The sequence below is a fragment of the Felis catus genome, chromosome A2 (assembly GCF_018350175.1).
Source record: "Felis catus isolate Fca126 chromosome A2, F.catus_Fca126_mat1.0, whole genome shotgun sequence".
NCBI lineage: Eukaryota > Metazoa > Chordata > Mammalia > Carnivora > Felidae > Felis > Felis catus.
In genome coordinates, this window is record NC_058369.1 from 101,321,086 (window position 1) to 101,342,858 (window position 21,773).

General features: G+C 40.2%; 1 protein-coding gene across 7 annotated transcripts in view; it reads left to right on the top strand.

Moving 5' to 3' along the window:
* Window positions 1-5,337: 5,337 nt before the first annotated feature.
* MIOS (meiosis regulator for oocyte development) overlaps window positions 5,338-21,773 on the top strand; it is a 47,988-nt gene continuing 31,552 nt past the window's right edge. For 2 of the 7 annotated variants that reach the window (XM_023250375.2, XR_002740492.2), the window contains exons 1-3: window positions 5,338-5,477; window positions 11,746-13,087; window positions 13,410-13,508. In XM_023250375.2, coding sequence (XP_023106143.1) covers window positions 11,794-13,087; window positions 13,410-13,508 — 1,393 coding nt within the window. In that variant the 5' untranslated portion in view covers window positions 5,338-5,477; window positions 11,746-11,793. The other 5 variants (XM_045052411.1, XM_023250376.2, XM_023250379.2 and 2 more) reach the window with 5 other exon arrangements.

Genomic DNA, 21,773 nt, shown 5'->3' on the forward strand with positions numbered 1-21,773 from the left:
TTTAGCATCTTAATTCCTCCAACTACATTCTTTAAAATAATATTCATTGGGTGTTTTTCTCATTAAAAAATCTTTACATTTTTATTTCAGAAAACATAGAAAAGTATATAATAAAGAAAATAATGATCACTTTTAAGCCTATCACACAGAGAAATCTACCAATGAAATGTTGGCATAACTCCTTCCAGCCTTCAAAAAATAAGGTTAGAATTATTATGTTTACTCCATTCGGTACTATTTTATTCCTATAATAGTACACCGTGAGTGTTTCCTCTGTCTTTAATGTTTTCCTAAAACAGGGTTTAACAGACTAATCCAAACTGCCACCTGTTTCTATAAATAATGTTTTCTTGTAACATAGCCACACCCCTTTGTTTATGTACTATCACAGCTATTTTTGCCCTGCAATGACAGAATGGAGTAGTTGTGATAGAGACAGAGTAACCTAAAAAGCTGAAAATATTTATTGTCTTGCCCTTTACAAAAAAAAAAAAATTGCCAAGTCCTGTTTTCAAAGATTATTTTAATAACACTTAGAATTAGGTTAAGTGGCTTTTCCATTTGATAAGTGCTTGGGCCAATAGTTAGAAGCACAATGCTGGGGCCATGTTGTCCGGGTTCATATCCTCGAGGACTCCACCACTTAAGAGATATCTTGGGGCAATTTATTTAACATTTCCATGCCTCCACTGTCTCATTTGGAACAGGGAAAAAAAATAACAGTATCATCCTCATTATGAGGAAGATGTGATAGAGTCCATGGTGCACCTCCTAGATGTCCTCCTTCAGTAATAAATGACTTAGTCCTTGGGCTGCTGGGAGAGTTGCCAGGAGATGTCCTTCAGCAGCCAGCTGTGTTTGGGGACTGTTTGCTGGAGAAAATTGCCTCATTCAAAGCCACACTTCCTTCAAGGGACAGGTCACATCAATGACATATCCACATCAGTGAGGTGGTATAAAGTCCTGAGTCCCTTGTCCCAATTCAAGACAACTCCTGAGGGCCAATCCAGTTTCAAAGTTTCTCATGGATTGGCTGAGGCTTTTGTTGGTATTGGATCACAGCTCAGCTTTTCCCTCTGCCTAGTCCTGCATCTTCTTTCTTCCTTCCATGGGTGCTGATCCCAACACTTCTTCACAAGTATCCTATGTCCTACTCCATCTTGAAATATGGTTCCAGAGCACCTAACCCGAGACAGTGGTAAATGAGTCTTGTGTTGTAGAGCATCTGGCACGTGGTATATGCCATATAGTTGTTTGTTATCAAAGAATTCTGGAAGAAAGTAAAAGGGAAGTACAAGATCAAGAAGTAAAAAATAGAATAATATAAAGTTTCCCACAATTAAAGAATAGCTTAGTCACAAAAATTTTAAATGAATGATTGTAAGAAACTCTAACATATTTGAATTTCATCAAATACATTTAAAGTGTGGTGTAACAATTTTATTTATAATTTAAGTATTAAAAATGTACTATAAATCATATCCTTGAAGCTATGTAAGTTTATTATGACATTGTTAGATATAACCCCCCAAAATATACAAATAAGTATACTGATTTACACACTGATTTGGGAGTATACTTGAATACTTTTTGAAGACCACTAGTTTAAGATCTCTCACATTGGGACACCTGGGTGGGTTTGTCGGTTGAGCCTCCGGCTCTTGATCAAGGCTCAAGTCATGATCTCACAGTTCAAGAGATGGAGGTGGCTGGGTGCTGACAGCACACAGCCTGCTTGAGGTCCTCTCAGGTACAGACTGATTTTGTGCATGTGCAAATAAAGGGAGCTGGGATTAGCCAGTCACAGACTCCACAGCATGTTCCAATAGTAACTGAATTCCTTCTAAGGGCAGCCGTAAATAAGAAGGAAATCTGAGGCACCTGGGTGGCTCACTCGGTTAAGCCTCCAACTTCGGCTCAGGTCTTGATCTCACAGTCCATGAGTTCAAGCCCCACATTGAGCTCTGTCCTGACAGCTCAGAGCCTGGAGCCTGCTTCAGATTCTGTGTCTCCTTCTCTCTCTGCCCCTCCCCCATTCATTCCCGTCTCTCTCTCTCTCTCTCTCAAAAATAAATAAATATTAAAAAAAAATTTTTTTAAAAAGAAGGAAATCAGCAGTTCTTCAGCTGTTGTCCTTTGTTGGTTTAAAACCACAACAAACAAATCCTATCCTGGATCGCCACACCATATGTAAAGGAACTTAGAAGGATATCTTGTTAATGACACAGAAGTTCAAATTAAAAAAGAAAACAAAAAACCATGAGACTGAACTATAGCAACTCTGGCATCCATTACAAAATGCACGTTTGATAGAAACAACTAGTGTAACCTCAGAGCAGTCTGTTAAGTTCTCTGACACATTATAATCTTCAAAAAATACAATGCACTCTCCCACTCAGTAAATATTTTTGAATGCATATTATATAGCAGGAGCTATAGGAAATCCAAAGTTCTACACTACTCACAAGGAAATGTCATCTGCCATTTTCCAGATGGCAGGAAGGGAGAAGAGGAAGTGAATGGCAAGAAGCTTCTCTCTTCCAAGGGACTCAGTCCAGTTTTACTAACAAGGAACACCGTTTGGTGAAAAAGGAGAATTGACTTCCAAGTAGAATGCGAAAAGTGTCACTTATTCCTACTGGGATTTTAGAGTGCAAGAAACTGGTGGCAACACACTTTCACAAAAGCTTAGATGGAAAAGGAAGGAGAGAAAAATATATTAGCTGGAGGAGAGTGTAGAGAAAGGTATTGTTTTAGGATGTATTCAACAAATTTTTATTGAGCACATGCCCTATGTTTTAGGCTCTAGAGATTAAGTAGAAAATAAAATAGATAGTGTCCCTGGGTATCAGGAAATAGGCTAAGCCACTATAACAAAACAGGTCTAAACAAACAGTAATTTTTAAGAGAACACAGTTTATTTTCTCTTGTGTAATGGTGCAGAAATCTATGGTTGATCCAAGGGAGGGGGTACCTCTGCTTTCCGAGTTAGGCTGGGACCTAGAGGAAGGGGACAGTTTTGTCTTCCTTAATACATGGCCTCCATTTCTATAGCATGTTTATTTTTTCCTATTTTCCAGACAGCTGGAAGGGAGAAAAGGAAGGTAGGTGTCAAGCAGCTTCTCTTTTAAGGGACATAATCCATTTCTACTTACATCGCTTTGGTCACAAATTTTTTTTTTTAGTGTTTATTATTCATTTTTGAGAGAGACAGAGTGTGAGGGGGAGAGAGGGACACAGAAGCCGAAGCACGCTCCAGGCTCCAAGCTGTCAGCACATGAGATCATGACCTGAGCTGAAGCTGGAGGACCAACCAACTGAGCCACCCAGGTGCCCCCACAGTTTTTGATATAACCACACTTAGCTGAAAGGGAGGCCAAGGAATTCTTCTCTTTAATTAGGTCACCGAGTGCCTTGCTAACATTTGTGTGGGGGGAGAGGTATAACAGAATGAAAACTGGTGATGTCGAGCATATATTCTGGAAGCAGAAGAGAACTATAGGCAAATAATGAGCTGTTTTGGTGGTGCGGTGACATGAAGGCCTGAGAGGAGTGAATTCAGGGGAAAACAGGAAAATATAGGATTAGAGAGAGCCAGTATGGCCTTCTCCTTTGAGGAGAAAAATGGGAGTGACTTGAACACATGTTGAAAGTAAAAAACAACAACAACAACAACAACAACAACAACAACAACAACAAAACAGTAGAAATAGGGACACACAGAAAAGAAGAAAATTGTCCCAGAAGAGGAGAAACATCTAGTCCCTCCTCTTCCTTTGTGTCAACTAGAAGAAGGAAAGAATGGGAGTGAATGATGATGTTGGGGGAAGGAGAGAGAAAATAGTAGAAGGCTGTGGGAAATTCCTACCAAATACCTTAAATTCTCTTTCTGAAGTAGGAAGCAACATCATCTCCTGACCATGAGGGGAGATGTTTTCCTTGGCTATGAATATGGTAGGAGCGGATAAGGAGGAGACTTGTATTGATCTGGTGTTTTGGGTCCAGGGCCTAAACCATTGAGAAGATTGGCAAGATAGTGTTTGAGGTGATGAATCTTGTGGTATCTCCCCACAGCAGTACAGTACTTTCTCCAGCCTCCACTTCTCCAACAGCAGGAATGAAAAGGAGCCTCAGACCACTTCAGGCAATGCTCCTCCCAAACTCATCCTCTTGCCAAAGCGATCTGCCTTGAAGATCATGGGGATTAAGCTCATTTTGCTATCTGTGCCAATCACTACCAGCCCCAAACCACCCATTTTTAAGCATGGTTGCCAGATATCTCAAGGAAGCCTGTGTCAGATTTGTGACCCTTGTGGCTGCACCATTCACTCAGTTATGGGAACCAGAAACCTAGAACCCTCTCTGTCCCTCACTCATCTTAGTCAACCCTCAAGCTCTGTTCATTCCATCTTCTAAATATTCCCCACACTTCTCTCCATTCCCACTCTCCATATCACTGGTAGTATGGATTACCATCATCTCTCGTGGGGATACTTACCCTATTCTTTCCTTTCTCCCGGAAAAAGCATCATACCATTTGCCTAGCTAAAAACATTCAATACTGCATCATTGTCTTTAGGACAAACCCACTACCGTGGTTTCCAAATGCCTTTCTGATACAGCATCTTAATCTCTCCCCACTTCCTCTGCTCATCCATCCATACTTGACTGCTTCCCCATTGAGATGCCATCCCTCCTCAACTTTCACTCTTCCTCTGCCCTAAAAGGCTCTTCTCTTCCAACCCCCTCCTCTCCGTTCCCTTCCCCATCTAATTCCCCCAGTCTCACCCTAGGGGTCCTCAAGGAAGCCTTCCTGACCTCCCTACACTAAGGAGGCGCCCCTTCGATGGAGCACGTATTAGCCTTACAAGGCATCCCTGTTTTCTTCCAGGACCACTTCTTTTTTGTTCACTTCAGTTCCCGAGCATTCCAGGACGGTGCTAGGTACACAAGGTCACTCAAGAGGTGTTTGTAGAATGAGTAAATTAATGAATAAATCTTGAACCAAACACCCTGGAGTTTCCACTACATGTATGGCCTGCATAAATTGTTAATGTAAATTTAACTGATCAAATGAGCTAAAGTGTGTGTAGTACTTGGGAAATTTCCTCTCTGCGAGTCGGTCCAGGTAAGCTTGCCCGCTTTACCTCTCGCAGGCCGCAGGGGCGGCGCCTCCGGGGGCGCAGGGGAGCGCTCGAGCGGAAGGCGGGGCCTCCTGGGCAGTGGCCCCGCCCCAAGGCGGGGCTATTCCGGGGCGACGAAGGGCGGGGCTCACGGGCGGGGAACTATCCTTCCGAGGCCGAAGCACGTCCGCGTGTGCCGGAGGCGCGGTGGTGGGGTCGTGGGTCCCAGCCGGGTGGCCTAGGTTACTGACCGCGCCGCCGCGGCCGCCATCTTGCCCGCGCCCGGACTCCCGCGGCGGGAGGGGCGGTGACCAAGCCGGAAGTGGCTGTGCGGTGGCCGCGCTGCCTCATCAGGTCAGTGAGCGCGGCTCGGGCCGCGCGTCTCAGCACCTCCGATGGAGGCCCGGGTAGTGGGCTCGGGAGTGCTGGCGGCCGCCGCGAGGGGCCCGGGAAAGCCCGGTTGAAAGGCCCGGGCGGGGGCGGACCCGGGGGCCATCTCGGAGCCGAGGCGCAGGGCGTCGCGTTCCGCGCTGCGGGATAACCGCGCCGGGCGGCCGGCAGGGCCTAGCTGGGAGCCTCGGAGCTGCAGGAGGCCTCGGGGCGCACTCGGACCTCGTCGGGGACGCTGGGGCCGCGCGCTGCACGGCGAGTTCTTGCGGAACCGCGTCCTCGCGTTGGACGGGCGGCTCAGCCAGGTGTCTAGAGCGTGGGAGTGGCCCTCAGATTCCTGATTTACCCGGAATAGCAAGAGCCTCGCTTTGGTTGTACTTTATTAAATACTTCCTAAAGGGCCTGTCACCCGGTTGGTTAGCTGTGTTCTGTGCTTGTATCAGTAGTGAAAATTCCGTAAGAGGATGAATAAAGCCTTTCACGTGTGCCACGAGCAGTGCTAAAATGATTTGCAGATGCCTGCATTACAGGCCCTTTGTATAACTATATTTTAAGGGAAATTTGTGTAGTGCATCTCCTTGAAGATGGTGAGGGTGAAAACTTCCTGAAACTGCTGCTGTTGTTATTTGTTACGGTAAGAAAAGTAGAAGACAACAAAAGGATGTGAGAGGGTAGTTGGATACTTTGTACACTTAGTATTGTGGATCCTCACTGTCCAGTAGCCACACAGAGTTGAGATGTGCTCTAAGTGTAAGATAAAATACCCATCGGATTTGCAGGACTTGACACCCCCCTCCCAAACAGACAAAAAAAGAATTGAATAGTTTTTTACTTTGATTGCATGTTGGAAAGGGATTTTTTTTTATATGTTGGGGAGAATAAAATATATTAATTTCATCTCTTTATACTTTTTCAGTGTGGCTACTAGAAACTTAAATCCTGTGGCTAACACTGTATTTCTGTCGGATAGTGCTGTTGCAGATGTTATGGTGAAGAATACAGGATCGGCATGGCTTTCCTGTGCTCAAAACCATTGAGGGGAAGTGAACGCTTGTAAAACTTGAAGGTGAAGATGTTAACATAAGCTGTAATTATTGCAGATTTCACCCCTTCCACTCCCACTTTTCAGTGTTTCCAACACTTGAAAACATTAACTTCAGGGTTGTGGAAGAAAATCATAGTGATACTAACAGCTGTGTGATATGAAGAACTCAGTTTGTCACAACTTTGTGACATGAAGGTAGGGTGTGTTCTATCTCTTACAGTCTTGGTGTATTAACAGACTTGTTAGTGTTTAGCCAGTGCGTTGCTGGAGGTCCCCTGACTCCAGGTTCAGTTCTCTTTGCTCTTCACCTTATTCCTAGTCATCTACGTTCATGAGCCAGGATCCATCTATACCATGTGTTGGATTGTAAAAAAAAAAAACATATTTCTTAAAAGGGTGCTTATGGATATATCTCTAGGTTGTTAATGCAACCTATGCAGTCACATATGACCCGTTGTTTAGAAGGGCTGGCACTTGGTTTAATGTTCTTTGTCACCACCTTGAAATTCTTAATAATTTTTCAGTTCGAGGGCCTTGTTATTTTCATTTTGCACTAGGCCCTGCAAATGATGTAGTTGATTTTTTTCTCATACAGTAATCTGGGATGGGAGTTGGGAGGTTTTGGACAAGAACCAAAACGCCTGGTCTTCACTTTACTCCAGTGTGAAATGAAAGGGGTTTGCCAGTCTAACTCTCAAGTTTTGTACAAAAATTACTGTAATCAGATTTTATGGATATGAAACATTTTATGGGTATAAACGTTGTACATGCATACTTACATCAGAAGAAATGCTGATGGTCCTCCCTTGAGAGTCATGCAAATCAGAGTTTTTTAAATTATAGTAACGCTTTCTATTTTGTGTGTTTCTTTTAATTTTTTTTTTTAATGTTTACTTATTTTTGAGAGAGACAGAGTGCGAGTGGGGGAGGGGCAGAGAGAGAGGGAGACACAGAATCCAAAGCAGGCTTCAGGCTCTGAGCTGTCAACATGGAGTCTGATGTGGGGCTGGAACTCATAAACTGCTAGTTCATGAACTGAGCCAAAGTTGGATGCTTAAGTAACTGAGCCACCCAGGCACCCTCTGTGTTTTTTAAGGTGGATTTTTCAGTTTGCCACCAAGTTTTCTTACAGATCATCCATGTAAAGAATATGATTATGGGATGGAAGCCCAGATTGAAAGTGTGCTTAATAGAAGCACACTTTGAAAGTCCTATTGATAAGATAGGAAGATAGGCTAGATCCCCAGATACCTCCAGTTAAGAGGTTTCCTCTGTCCGTACAGGCATGAGTGTGAACCCTTACTTGGTAGTATCTGTTCCTGCTTTCTGTTGTCTTACCTACGTCCTACTGCAGCTACGTCCTACTACATCCTAACTTCAGCTCTAGAACGCAGGCTTTATTAGACCTTTATTAGTCTGCTTGGGCTGCCGTAACAAAAGCCCCTAGACTAGATGGCTTAAACAACAGAAATTTATTTTCTTACAGTGCTCACAGGTTGGAGTCTGAAATCAGGGTGCCAGGTCTAGTTTTGGTGAGAGTTCTTTTCTTGGCTCACAGATAGCTGCCTTCTCACTGTGTCCTTCTTACTGTGTCCTCACTGTGTCTTCACATGGTAGGGAGAGAGCTCTATAGCTCTCTCTCTCTTCTTGTAAGGGCACCAGTTCTATCAGTTTAGCACTCTACCCTTATGACCTCATTTCACTCTGATCACCCCCCTTAAAGGCTCTCTCTAATACTATCATATTGGGGATTAGGGCTTCAGTATGAATTTGGGGGAGAGGGCACAATTTAGTCCATAGCAAGCAGAGAGTTTATCTGTCCCTGTTTACTACCATGTTAGCATTTAAAACAGTGTCTAGCACATACACTATGCCCAATAAATATTTATAGAATAAATGAAAGGTATTAGAATGCTCCTTTCTTAGGATCATTGTGGCTCACTGTGGGCTCTTGCCCATCATTGGAACCAGTTATGACAGTGGGCACTTTGCTCTTGCCTGGAGCCAGTCTCTACTAGGAAGAGTATAGGTAGAAACATGAGGAGATTGGTAAAACTTGGATATAACAGTGTGGGAAATGTCAGATGGAGCATTTAACAAATGCATTCATTTAACAGATAATTGTTAAGTATCTACTAAGTGCCTGGCACTGGTCTGGGTATCAGAGGTACAAATAGAAAGCAAAAGGTACTTTTCCTGCTCTTATGGAGCTTATAATTTAGTAGGAGAGACAGGGTGATTTAAAGGGAAGGAATACTATTCACTGAGAGTACATAACTAAGTAACCTGACAGACTAGGGAGGGGATAGAGGATGTTTGATGTCAACCATGATGGTTGAGAGATGCTCAAGCAGGTGTTAACTTGACCAAGAAGGGAGGAAAGAATGTTCTAACAAGAGGGAACGGCATTTGCAAGAGTGGTGATGGGGGGGTGATGAGGGGAGGGGACAAAGGGAGGTTATAATCTAGGAACTGAAAAGAAGACCGTGTCGCCAGAACACAGCAAGGAGGAAAATGGTGTGCCTTGAGGCCAAAGCAGTAGGTAGAGGCCAAAAGACTTAGGACTTTATAGGTTATATTGAAGATTTTGGAACTCTGTACTGAGAATAATTGGAAACCATTAGAGGGTTTTAAGCAGAGATTGTATAACCTGGTTAAGTTTGCATTTTAGAAAGGTCCCTGTGATATTACATAAAGATGAATTTCATAAAGGCCTGAGTATACAGATAAGTGAAAGAATTGCAGAATCAGCACCATAGGCCAGACATGTTGTATACCTTAATTTCTGTGGAAACTGTCCTTAAGCTGTGAAACTTGGCAGCCTGAGTGGAGGAGAGAAGAATAAGGGTTGATCAAGGTTAGGGGAAAACAAGCCTAAAGTGGCAAGGAAATGAAGAAATTGAGGGTCTGTCTAGTAAGAATATAATTGAAATGATTGATATTGAGCTTCAGAACCCGAAGAAAGGAAATAAGCCAGTATAAGTATTCTTAATGGATTTTCCATTTAAATTGTATGAGTCTGTTGAATTCTGGACTAATAGTTCCTGACTAAAAGTTTTACAAGATGAAAAAGTAAAGCAAGTATGTTTGAGCTGAATTTATTTAGTTTATCTATATTAGGAGTCTGTGCCAGGTTCTCTATCTGGTATAGGGGATGAATGAACGAACCATAGCTTTACCTTTTAAGAACTGACACTATAGGGGCACCTGGGTGGCTCAGTTGGTTAAGCATTGGACTCTTGGTTTCAGCTCAGGTCATGATCTCATGGTTTGTGAGTTGGAACCCCAGAGCTCTGCGCTAACAGCACGAAGCTTGCTTGGGATTCTCTGTCTCCCTCTCTCTGCTCCTCCCCCTCCAAGAATAAGTAAAAGTTAAAAACAAAACAAAACAAAACAAAACCTATTAAAAAAAAAACTGAGAACATGGTTGTGCAGATACCATTTGCCATAAAGTTACTAAATGTCTTTGTTCCTTTTTTTTTTAAATTTTTTTTAATGTTTATTCATTTTTGAAAGAGACAGAGCACAAGCAGGGGTGGGGTGGACCCAGAATCTGAAGGGGGACACAGAATCTGAAGCAGGCTCCAGGCTCTGAGCTGTCAGCACAGAGCCCGATGCGGGGCTCGAACTCATGAACCGGGAGATCATGACCTGAGCCAAAGTAAGATGCTCATCCGACTGAGCCACCCAGGCGCCCCATGTTCCTTTTTAATCCACACTATAGTCTCTAGCGAGAATTGGTTAAAAACAGACATTTACATTTTTGTTAAGTAGCTTTTGTTTTTAAAATAACATTTTAACATAGTTATTTTTAGTTTGTGCTTAAATGACTGTCATATTTATCTTTTCAAAATCCCAAGTCAATATTAATCAAAATGTATAGAATTGAAATCTGAAAGAGCCTTTAATGATCACTTAATTCAGTTTTTCTCAAATGCAGTGTGTACTGCTGGTTGTAAACAGGATGATTTTAGGTAAAACATAAGCATTTTTAAAAAATTCCAGTATAGTTAACATATTAAGCATTTTAATAGTTATACATTTCAATGTATATTAGAAAAATACATTTAGCATACCATGCCCATGATCCATGGATTTTATGATAGGTTAAAATAGATTTTCTGATTTTAAAAATAGTCAATGTAAATAAAAATATTAAATAAAAATAGATGGTATGTGAATGAAATTTGGCAACCAACTCTTTGGTTGTATAGACAAAAAAACAAAAGGACCCCCAGTCACAAAGGCCTTTCCCAGGCGTATAGCTAATATACGTCAGGGGTGGGAATAAAAGTCAGCTCTGCTCAATACATGCTGCTATTTATTCTGCCATATAGAGCTGCTTGTTATTGTTGAACCTTGAGAAGGAGACCTCTGTCTTTGTAGTGGCATTGTATTTTAAATCTTCATTGTCTATTATGCTGGCAACCTGTGGCTATTTATTAAAAATTAGTTAAAAGTAAATAAGATTTAAAAATTGTACTAGTCACATTTTTAGTGCTTGGTAGCCACATGTTGCTAGTAGCTACCCTATTGGACAGCAGTATAGCTAGAGAACATTTCTGTCACTGCGGAAAGTTCTGTTGGATAGTGTTGCTCTAAACTGTTGCTTAAGAACATGATTCATAATTCTTTAAAGTTTTACCCCCTTCAAAGGGATGATGCTTATTAATTTGCTCACCATGCTGAAGTTATATTAATTCTGAGGTTAATGACGTTAGTAGTCACAATGCAATTAAAATACTTGATCATGGGAAAAAAGGCCAAAATGTAGTTCTCAGAATCTTAGCACCTCATTTTATTGGGAGAAGTTCTTTTTCCTTATTTCTTCCTTCCTTCTTTCCTCCCCTTCCCCTTCCCTTCAAGCAGGGGAGAAGGGCAGGGGGACAGAGAGAATCCCAAGCAGGCTCCACACCCAGCACGGAGCCCAACATGGGGCTCAAGCCCACGATCCTGGGATCATGACCTGAGCCTAGATTAAGAGTCAGACACTCAACTGACTGAGTCACCCAGGCACCCTTCTTTTTCCCTCTTTAATTAATAAATATGGTCATGAATTCCTAGCAGTTGGAAGAAATATATTGAGAAACAGAGTACCTATATAGAGAATTTCCTGACTTTCCAAATAGCTTATTCATCTTAGATTTGTATTTTGTTAACATTTTAAAACTTTTTATTTTTAAACAGATTTTCAGTGAATGGACCTGACTGGACTACTTGAGCACATCACTAAACATGAGCGGTACCAAACCTGATATATTGTGGGCACCACACCAAGTTGATAGATTTGTTGTGTGTGACTCAGAACTGAGCCTATATCACGTGGAATCTACTGTGAATTCAGAACTCAAAGCTGGATCTTTACGTTTATCTGAAGACTCTGCAGCTACATTACTATCAATAAATTCAGATACACCATATATGAAATGTGTTGCCTGGTATCTCAATTATGATCCTGAATGCCTCCTAGCAGTTGGACAAGCAAATGGTCGAGTTGTACTTACAAGTCTTGGTCAGGATCATAACTCAAAATTCAAAGATTTGATAGGAAAAGAATTTGTCCCAAAACATGCCCGACAATGCAATACCCTTGCATGGAATCCATTGGATAGTAACTGGCTTGCTGCTGGGCTAGATAAACATAGAGCTGATTTTTCGGTGCTGATTTGGGATATTTGCAGCAAATATACACCTGACATAGTTCCCATGGAGAAAGTGAGACTTTCAGCAGGTGAAACTGAAACAACATTATTGGTAACAAAACCTCTTTATGAATTGGGACAGAATGATGCTTGTCTGTCTCTTTGTTGGCTTCCACGAGACCAGAAACTTCTCCTTGCTGGTATGCATCGTAACCTAGCCATATTTGATCTTCGGAATACGAGCCAAAAGATGTTTGTAAATACAAAAGCTGTTCAGGGGGTGACAGTAGACCCATACTTCCACGATCGTGTTGCTTCCTTCTATGAAGGTCAGGTTGCAATATGGGATCTAAGGAAATTTGAGAAGCCAGTTTTGACTTTGACTGAGCAGCCAAAGCCCTTAACAAAAGTAGCATGGTGTCCAACTAGGACTGGTCTGCTTGCCACTTTGACAAGGGATAGTAATATTATTAGATTATATGATATGCAGCACACACCCACTCCCATTGGAGATGAAACTGAGCCCACAATAATTGAAAGAAGTGTGCAACCTTGTGACAATTACATTGCTTCCTTTGCTTGGCATCCAACGAGTCAAAATCGAATGATAGTTGTAACTCCCAACCGAACAATGTCTGATTTCACTGTTTTTGAAAGGATATCTCTTGCCTGGAGCCCAATAACATCTTTAATGTGGGCTTGTGGCCGTCATTTGTATGAATGTGCAGAAGAAGAAAATGATAATTCTTTAGAAAAAGATATAGCAACGAAGATGCGCCTTCGGGCTTTATCCAGGTATGGACTTGATACAGAACAGGTGTGGAGAAACCATATTTTAGCTGGAAATGAAGATCCACAGCTCAAGTCACTCTGGTATACTCTGCACTATATCCTTTTCATTGTGAATTTCATGAGCTGAATCAGGTAGAAATGTTCTGAAAGTTTGCTGAAAAGTCAGCCTTTAAATTTTATTCCGAATGTTTTATATGCAAATACGAGTTACATAATGCTAAAATTACAGAGTAAAATTATTTAAAACTTGAGCTTGAAATACTGCTTTATAGATTGTAGAGAAAGAAGAAAAGTATATCTACGATAAAGTAGAACTATCACTGATGCCTATTATGAATTGGCTCCGTATCAAAATAAATTCAGCTCTGACATATTTTATTATACATCATCATTAGTATTTCCTATGCGTTTAAATACTTATGAAGCAGTATACAGAAGATATGGATCAGAAATCTCCAGGAAACAAAGGATCATTGGTTTATGCAGGAATTAAATCAATTGTAAAATCCTCTTTGGGTAAGAAAATTCAATTTTATTTTTTAAAGTTTTATAATTTTTGTACTCTATTTTCTACTTTTTCCTCATTAGTTACTTCAGAATAGTATGCATACATACTTTGTTTTTTATTTTTTGTTGGGGGGGGTTCTGATTAGATATTTTAGTTGAGTTAAATGCATAATTGTTTTTATATCCAGAATTCTTTTTGGAGGGAGTCTTGTTTCTTTGAAGTGATACTGTCTTTCTAAATCTATTCATTTATCCCATGTTATTTTTTGAAGATCCTGAGAGGTATTACATCCGATGACTTACAGGGTCATGGTGGTTGGTTTGGATTTTATCACAGTATTTTGCTTCTATAAAAACTAAATAAAAAGATGTATAGTTGAAGGAGTTCCCTTTTAATTCCGCTGTCCAAACACTTTGTCTTAGCTATCTATGGCAAGATCTAAGTAACTATGTCAGGAAGTGTGGCCTTGCCTGAAGGAGCCTTACCTGAAAGAATCCTTGATAATTAAATTAATGTATGAATTAATACAGGGTTGAAATTGATCAACTATTTAAGAATAAGATAAAGATGACAAAAGAGCCAAACTTATCTTTTCATTGAACCGTTGTTCTTACTGTTTTTATTGGAATTGAATTGTGCATTTTACTATGATACTTCCCCCGACCTAGTATTCAGTATCTAGCTTTTGATGGCAGTCAAATTTGGGCCACAAAGTCAGGCTGCTCGAAAAGTAGTTTATATTATTAGTCAAAGAGTGGCAGTTCAAATAATAAGTTCAACTTGGTCTTTAATAGGGTTTTCATAAATACTGTACAAATAATACCAAATAAAATATTATTTTTTAGTAAGAATAGGTTAAGCATTTCTGTTATATTATTAAAAAGAAGCTTAAAGGACTTTCACGTTACTTTGTTCCACATTGCTGAACATGCAATAGACTATTATCTGATCAGTTCCGTTTTGGTATTTTCTCACTAGCTTTCCACCAAAAAACTAACTTTAAATTTCTTTTTTTATTAAAAAAAATTTTTTTTAAATGTTTATTTTTTGAGAGGGAGATTGACAGAGTGTGAGCAGGGGAGGGGCAAAGAGAGAAGGAGACACAGAATCAGAAGGAGGCTGCAGGCTCTGAGCTGTCAGCACAGAGCCTGACATAGGACTTGAATCCACAAAATGTGAGATCATGACCTGAGCCCAAGTTGGACGTTCAACCGACTGAGCCACCCATGCACCCCAAAAGTAACTTTTATTATAAATAAATTTATTACCAGGTGCCCCAAAAGTAACTTTTATTATAAATAAATTTATTATTGGGGTGCTGGGGTGGCTCAGTCAGTTGGGCATCTGACTTCGGCTCAGGTCATGATCTCACAGTTAGTGGATTCGAGCCCTGCGTCAGGCTCTGTGCTGACAGCTCAGAGCCTGGAGCCTGCTTTCGATTCTGTGTCTGCTTCTCTCTCTGCCCCTCCCCACTTGTGCTCTGTCTCTCAAAAATAAATGTAAACAAATAAGTAAATTTATTATAAATAAAATGAGTCTACTTAGAAACTTCCATTTTTATTAATATAAATAAAAGGGCAGATAATACTATCATATCCCTGTAGATGAACCTGTGTACCATGGTTCATGACTTTAGAACTGCTGCTGCAAAGACTTAAACACCGAGTTTATAGAATTTTTAGTATTTTTGCCATATGGTAGGTGAGGGCACATTGCATTCTTAGTTATTCTGAGATTTATTGTTGTTGTTGTATTTTGACATATTTTAGGGAAAAAACTTACAAACTACCTCTGAGGAAAAGCAAGGGGAAAAATAGACCATCATTATATATTTCTGGTGAAGTAGAAACCGAATGTCTTGAATCAAAAATAGTCTTTACCCACATTAAAAAACTATATGGGAGAGAGTTCCTCATTGTTAGACTTTTAGCTTTTTCTTTGTTTTGGTTTTGATATTTTTGTTTTTACAGCCCCAAAGTAAAAAGTAGAGAAATAACTGTCAAAGATGGCACTCGTGGACTTCAGTTTTTTATCTGGCCGTACTCCTTTCTCTAATTGTATCCCTAATGATTCAACACATAGTAAGTCAACACACTGAACCTTCTTGCTCACAGTAATCTCATATACAAGTTTATTAGACCACACAGTGAAATTTTAACTTTGGTCACAAATAATAGATACTGAGTGCTCTATGAATTAGGCATCATGCTAACTGCTTTCCCCATGTTACTTTATGTCATTCTTAGAATTACAGTATGAGGTAAATTTGTTTATTCAGCAAATGCTTATTATTTGCTTGTTATATGCCAAGAATTGTCCTTGGAATAATAAAGGCATAACTGTCAACAAGATAAGTCTCTTCCTTTGTAGAGACTGAACGAAGTAGATATTACCCCTATTCCTGGGAAGTTTACATTCTAATTCAGAATATGGACAAGTACATAGGCAATTTAACATAAGGAAGAACAAACAGTTATGTATAGAAGAATGCTAGCCTGGCTGTTAAGGATTGGAGAGGGTTCCCTGGAGGAGGTAACAGCGAAGACAAGGTCTAGACATGGAGCAGCATATGCAGTTAACCCAGAGGAGAGGGACTGTAGCACATTTTAGTATTGCTGGAACAGAGTGTGAGAGAAAAAAAATGAGGAAAGAGTGCTGACTAGAAAGGTAAGCAGTGGGGCAGCTCAGGACTTAGAAATCATGGTAAGAATTTAGGGAGACTTACCCTGTAACAAGGGGAAGCAAGGAAAGATTTCAGAGTATTGACAAAATTAAATTTGTGTTTTAGAGCTGTTGCTATGTGTGGAATGAATTGGAAAGGATCAAACAGGAACCTCAGATAAAAGCTACAGTTATTAGGCAAGATATGAGGGTGTTCCTACCAAAGTTAGTGGCAGAGGAGTGAGAGAAATGTGGGTAAATTAGAGAGTGTGACAAAATTTAATGATTGAGTAAAGGAGACGGACGGGAAGGAAAAGTGAAAGCACACATATTTACCTTAGGAAACTAAGATAATACTGGTACTAGTTGATTAGATAGGAATAACCTAAGAGTGCATTTGAGAAGAAAAAGTTCATTTTAGAGAAAGTTGAATTTGAGATAGCTAGGTGGAGCTGTGCAGTGGGCAAGAAATTTAGGGTAGGTTGAAGAAGTAAAGTCATCCATTTTAAATAATTCTTCCAAGGAATTTGACCACATGAAGGAGGATAAAAAGGGATACAATAAAAGCAGCACAGCAGGTGAATCCAGAGTCATAGGAAGGTTTTTGTGTTGCTTTGTTTTTAACGTGGGATTGATTTAAGCAAGTTTAAATGCTAATGTGAGGAAACCCATGCAAAGAAGTGATGATGCAGAGAGAAGGGAGTGAAGAGCAAAATTCCTAGGAATATGAAGGAATAGGATCCAGAGCACAGGTGAAAGATTAGCTTTAGACAGGATGTACACTTTCTCCATACTGCCAGAGGGAAAGGGAAAGGTATGTAGGTTGTATAAGGTTGAATGACTGGAGGCTGATGAGTTTACCACGCAATGGCTCTCTTTTCTCAGTGTGGTAGGTTTGCTTGTTGAAAAGGAGCAGGAAGGTGGTAGAAGACCTGGAGAAAAGGAGCCAGGGTTGTTTTGAGAAACATGAGAGGATTGTGGGGCAATTGTTTTAATCAGAAGATAAAATAAAGGACAGTATGGTGAGAGAATTAAGGGTACTGGCAAGAGAATGATTCATTTGTTGGTTTTGGGGAGGGAAATGACTGGAGACTGGTAAGTAAAAATAAGAGGGGCCAAGAGATTGTAAGGTTGAAAAATTTAGAAGAGAGATTTCTGAAAGGCGATGAGGTTGTGGTAAGAAAGTGGCTCTTTTTTTTTTTTTTTTTTTTTTTTTCGTAACTTTCCTTTTAATGTTTATGAGAGAGAGAGAGAAAAAAAATGTGAGTCGGGGGGGGGGGGCAGAGAGAGAGGGAGACACAGAATCTGAAGCAGGTTCTGGGCTCTGAGCTGTCAGCATAGAGCCTGATGTGGAGCTTAAACTCACAAACTATGAGATCATGACCTGAGCTGAAGTCAGACACTTAACTGACTGAGCCACCCTGGCGCCCAAGAAAGTGGCTCTTTTGAAGGAGGATCATTTTGGATGTGTTCATTAAAGGAGTGGGTAAAATCTTGGAGGCGTGAACCACTGGATATGAGGAAGCAAAGAGACAGACTGATTTATTGGACAGACTGAGTGTTGAAGTCAACCAGGATGAGAAGGCATGCTCTAAGGGAATGTCTTGTAAGTCTTGTGGAGCAGTGTTCATAATGTTAATTATAATTTCTTCCTTTTAAGATGGCAGAAAATTGTGTAATAAATACTGGTCAGCCTTCTATCCAATATGATGAAAATATTTTTCATACTTAAAGGGTAAATTCTGATCTATAGAACTTGTCTATTCAGAATTATTTTAACAGACAGAATAGCTAGGACTTAATGTTTTTAACAAAATGTTCTTATAAACACTTGATACTTTTACTGCTTTGTTATACAGATGTATAAATGCAACAAATTACTATCTGCAAATAGCATAGTGTCTGATTGCTTGGTGTAGTATTTGAAACCAATTTTTTAAAAGTGTTTTTTTTTTCTTCCAAGATTTTATTTAAATTCAAGTTAGTTAACATATAGTGTAATATTGGCTTCAGGAGTACAGTTTAGTGATTCATCACTTACATATAGCACCAAGTGACCTCCTTAATGCCTATCACCCATTTAGCCCATCCCCCCCACTCATCTCCCCTCTAGCAATCCCTAATTGTTTTCTATAGTTAAGAGTCTCTTACAGTTTGCTTCCCTCTTGTTTTTTTGTTTGCATTTTTTTGAGAGCAAGAGAGAGCATACGTGTGAGCAGTGTAAGGGCAAAAGGAGAGAGAGAGAGAGAGAGAGAGAGAGAGAGAGAGAGAGAGAGAGAGAGAGAGAGAAAGAGAAAGAGAAAGAGAGAGAGAAAGAGAGAGAGAGAGAATATCTCAAGCAGGCTCCACAGCCAGCATGGACCTCAATGCAAGGTTGTATCTCATGACCCTGAGACCATGACCTGAGCCAAAATTAACAGTCAGATGCTCAACTGACTGAGCTGTCCAAGTGCCCTCTCCCTCTCTGTGTTTATCTTATTTTATTCTCCCTTCTCTTCCCCATGTTGATCTGTTTTGTTTCTTAAATTCCACATATGAGTGGAATCATACAGTATGTGTGTGTGTGTGTGTGTGTGTGTGTGTGTGTTTTCCATGTCTTCTTTACCCATTCATCAGTCGAAGGACTTTGGGTTCTTTCTATAATTTGGCTTGCTGTTGATGGTACTGCTATAAACATTGGGGTGCTTGTGCCTCTTCAGATCAGTATTTTTGTATCCTTTGGATAAATACCTACTAGTGCAATTGCTGAGTTGTAGGGTAGCTCTATCTTTAACTTTCTGAGGAACCTTCACACTGTTTTTTAGAGTGGCCGCACCAGTTTGCATTCCCACCAACAGTGTAAGGTGAATCCTTGCCAACATCTCTTGTTTCCTGGGTTTTTATTTTAGCCATTCTGACAGGTGTGAGGTGGTATCTCATTGTGGTTTTGATATGTATTTCTCTGATGGTGAGTGATGGTGAGCATCTTTTCATGTGTCTGTTAGCCATTTGTATGTCGTCTTTAGAGAAACATCTCTTCGTGTCTTCTGCCCATTTCTGGTTTTTTTCTTAAATTTTTTTTTAATGTTTATTTTTGAGAGAGAGAGAGAGAGACAGAGCATGAATGGGAGAAGGGCAGAGAGAGACGGAGACATAGAATCTGAACCAGGTTCCAGGCTCTGAGCTATTAGCACGGAGCCTGATGCGAGATCATGACCTGAGCTGAAGTCAGATGCTTACCCAACTGAGCCACCCAGGTGCCCCATCTTCTGCCTGTTTCTTAACTGTATTATTTATTTTTTGGATGTTGAGTTTGATAAGTTCTTTATAGAGTTTGGATACTAACCCTTAATCAGATATGTTAGTTCCATATATCTTCTCCCATTCCATAGGCTGCCTTTCAGTTTTGTTGAATGTTTCCTTCACTGTGCAGGTTTTTTTCTTGATGAAATTCACATAAGTCATGTTTGCTTTTGTTAACCTTGCCTCCAGAGATGTGTCTAGTAAGAAGTGCTATGGCTGAGGTCAAAGAGGTTGCTGCCTGTGTTCTTCTCTAGGATTTTGATGGTTTCCTGTCTCACATTTAGGTCTTTCATACATTTTGAGTTTATTTTTGTATATGGTGTAAGAAAGTGGTCCAGGTTCATTCTTCTGCGTGTTGCTGTCTAGTTTTCCCAACACCATTTCTTGAAGAGACTGTCTTTTCTCGATTGGGTATTCTTTCTACTTTGTTGAAGATGAATTGACTATATAGTTGTGGGTCCATTTCTGAGTGCTCTATTTTCTCCCATTGACCTTTGTGTCTGTTTTTGTGCCAGTACCATACTGTCTTGATGATTACAGCTTTGTAATATAGCTTGAAGTCTGGAATTGTGAGGCGTCTCGCTTTGCTTTTCTTTTTCTACATTACTTTGGCTATTTGGGGTCTTTTCTGGTTCCATACAAATTTTAGAATTGTTTGTTCTAGCTCTGTGAAGAATGCTGGCATTGTTTTGATAGGGATTGCATTGAATGTATAGATTGCTTTGGGTAGTATAAACATGTTAACAATATGTATGTATTTTATGTATAATTTATTGTCAAATTGTCTAATATACAGTGTGTAAAGTGTGCTCTTGGTTTTTGGGGTAGATTCCCATGGTTCATACAACACCCAGTGCTCATCCCAACAAGTGTCCTCCTCAATGCCCATCACCTATTTTCCCCTCTCCCCCACTCCCCTACGCCCCCACTCCCCTACTCCCCCATCAACTCTCAGATTGTTCTCTGTGTTTAAGAGTCTCTTATGGTTTGCCTCCCTTCCTATCTGTTTGTGACTATTTTTTTCCCCTTCCCTTCCCCCATGGTCTTCTGTTAAGTTTCTCAAGATCCACATATGAGTGAAAACATATGATAACTGTCTTTCTCTGACTTATTTCACTCAACATAACACCTTCCAGCTCTATCCACATTGCTGAAAGTGGCATGATTTCATTCTTTCTCGTTGCCAAGTAATAAACCACATCTTCTTTATCCATTCATCAGTTGATGGACATTAGGCTCTTTCTGTAATTTGACTGTTGTTGAAAGCACTGCTATAAACATTGGGGTACTTGTGCCCCTATCAGTGTGCACTCCTGTATCCTTTGGATAAATTCCTAGTATTGCTATTGCTGAGTTGTAGGGTAGTTCTGTTTTTAATTTTTGAGGAACCTCACACTGTTTTCCAGAGCGACTGCACTAGTTCTCATTCCCACCAACAGTGCAAGAGGGTTCCCATTTCTCCACATCCTCACCAACATCTGTTGTTTCCTGAGTTGTTAATTTTAGCCACTCTGACAGGTATGAGGTGGTTGTCAGTGTGGTTTTGATTTGTATTTCCCTGATGATGAGTGATATTGAGCATCTTTTCATGTGTCTGTTGGCCATCTGGATGTCTTTGGAAAAATGTCTGTTCATGTCTTCTGCCTATTTCTTCACTGGATTGTTTGTTTTTTGGGTGTTAAGTTCTTTATAGATTTTGGATACTAACCATTTATCCGATATGTCATTTGCAAATATCTGTTCTTCTAACCCATGAGCGTGTTTTTCTATTTCTTTGTATCATCTTCAATTTTTAAAAATATTGTTCTATAGTTTTTGGAGTACACATTTTTTACCTCTTTGATTAGGTTTGTTCCTAGGTATCTTGTGGGTTTTAGTGCAATTATAAATGGGATTGATTCCTTGATTTCTCTTTCTGCTGCTTTATTATTGGTGTATAGAAAGGCAACTGATTTCTGTATGTTGATTTTATATCCTGCGACTTTGCTGAATTCATGGATCAGTTCTAGGAATTTTTTGGTGAAGTCTTTTGAGTTTTCTACATAGAGTATCAGGTTGTCTGTGAAGAGTGAAAGTTTGACTTCTTTCTTGCCAATTTGGATGCCTTTTATTTCTTGTTGCCTGATTGCTGAAGCTAGGACTTTCAGTACCAGTGGTGAGAGCAGACATCCCTGTTGTGTTCCTGACCTGAGGGGAAAAGCTCTCAGTTTTCCTCCATTGAGGATAATATTAGTTATGGGTCTTTCGTTTATGTCCTTTACGATGTTGAGGTATGTTCCTTCTATCCTTACTTTCTTGAGGGTTTTTAACAAAAAAGGATGTGCTTTTTC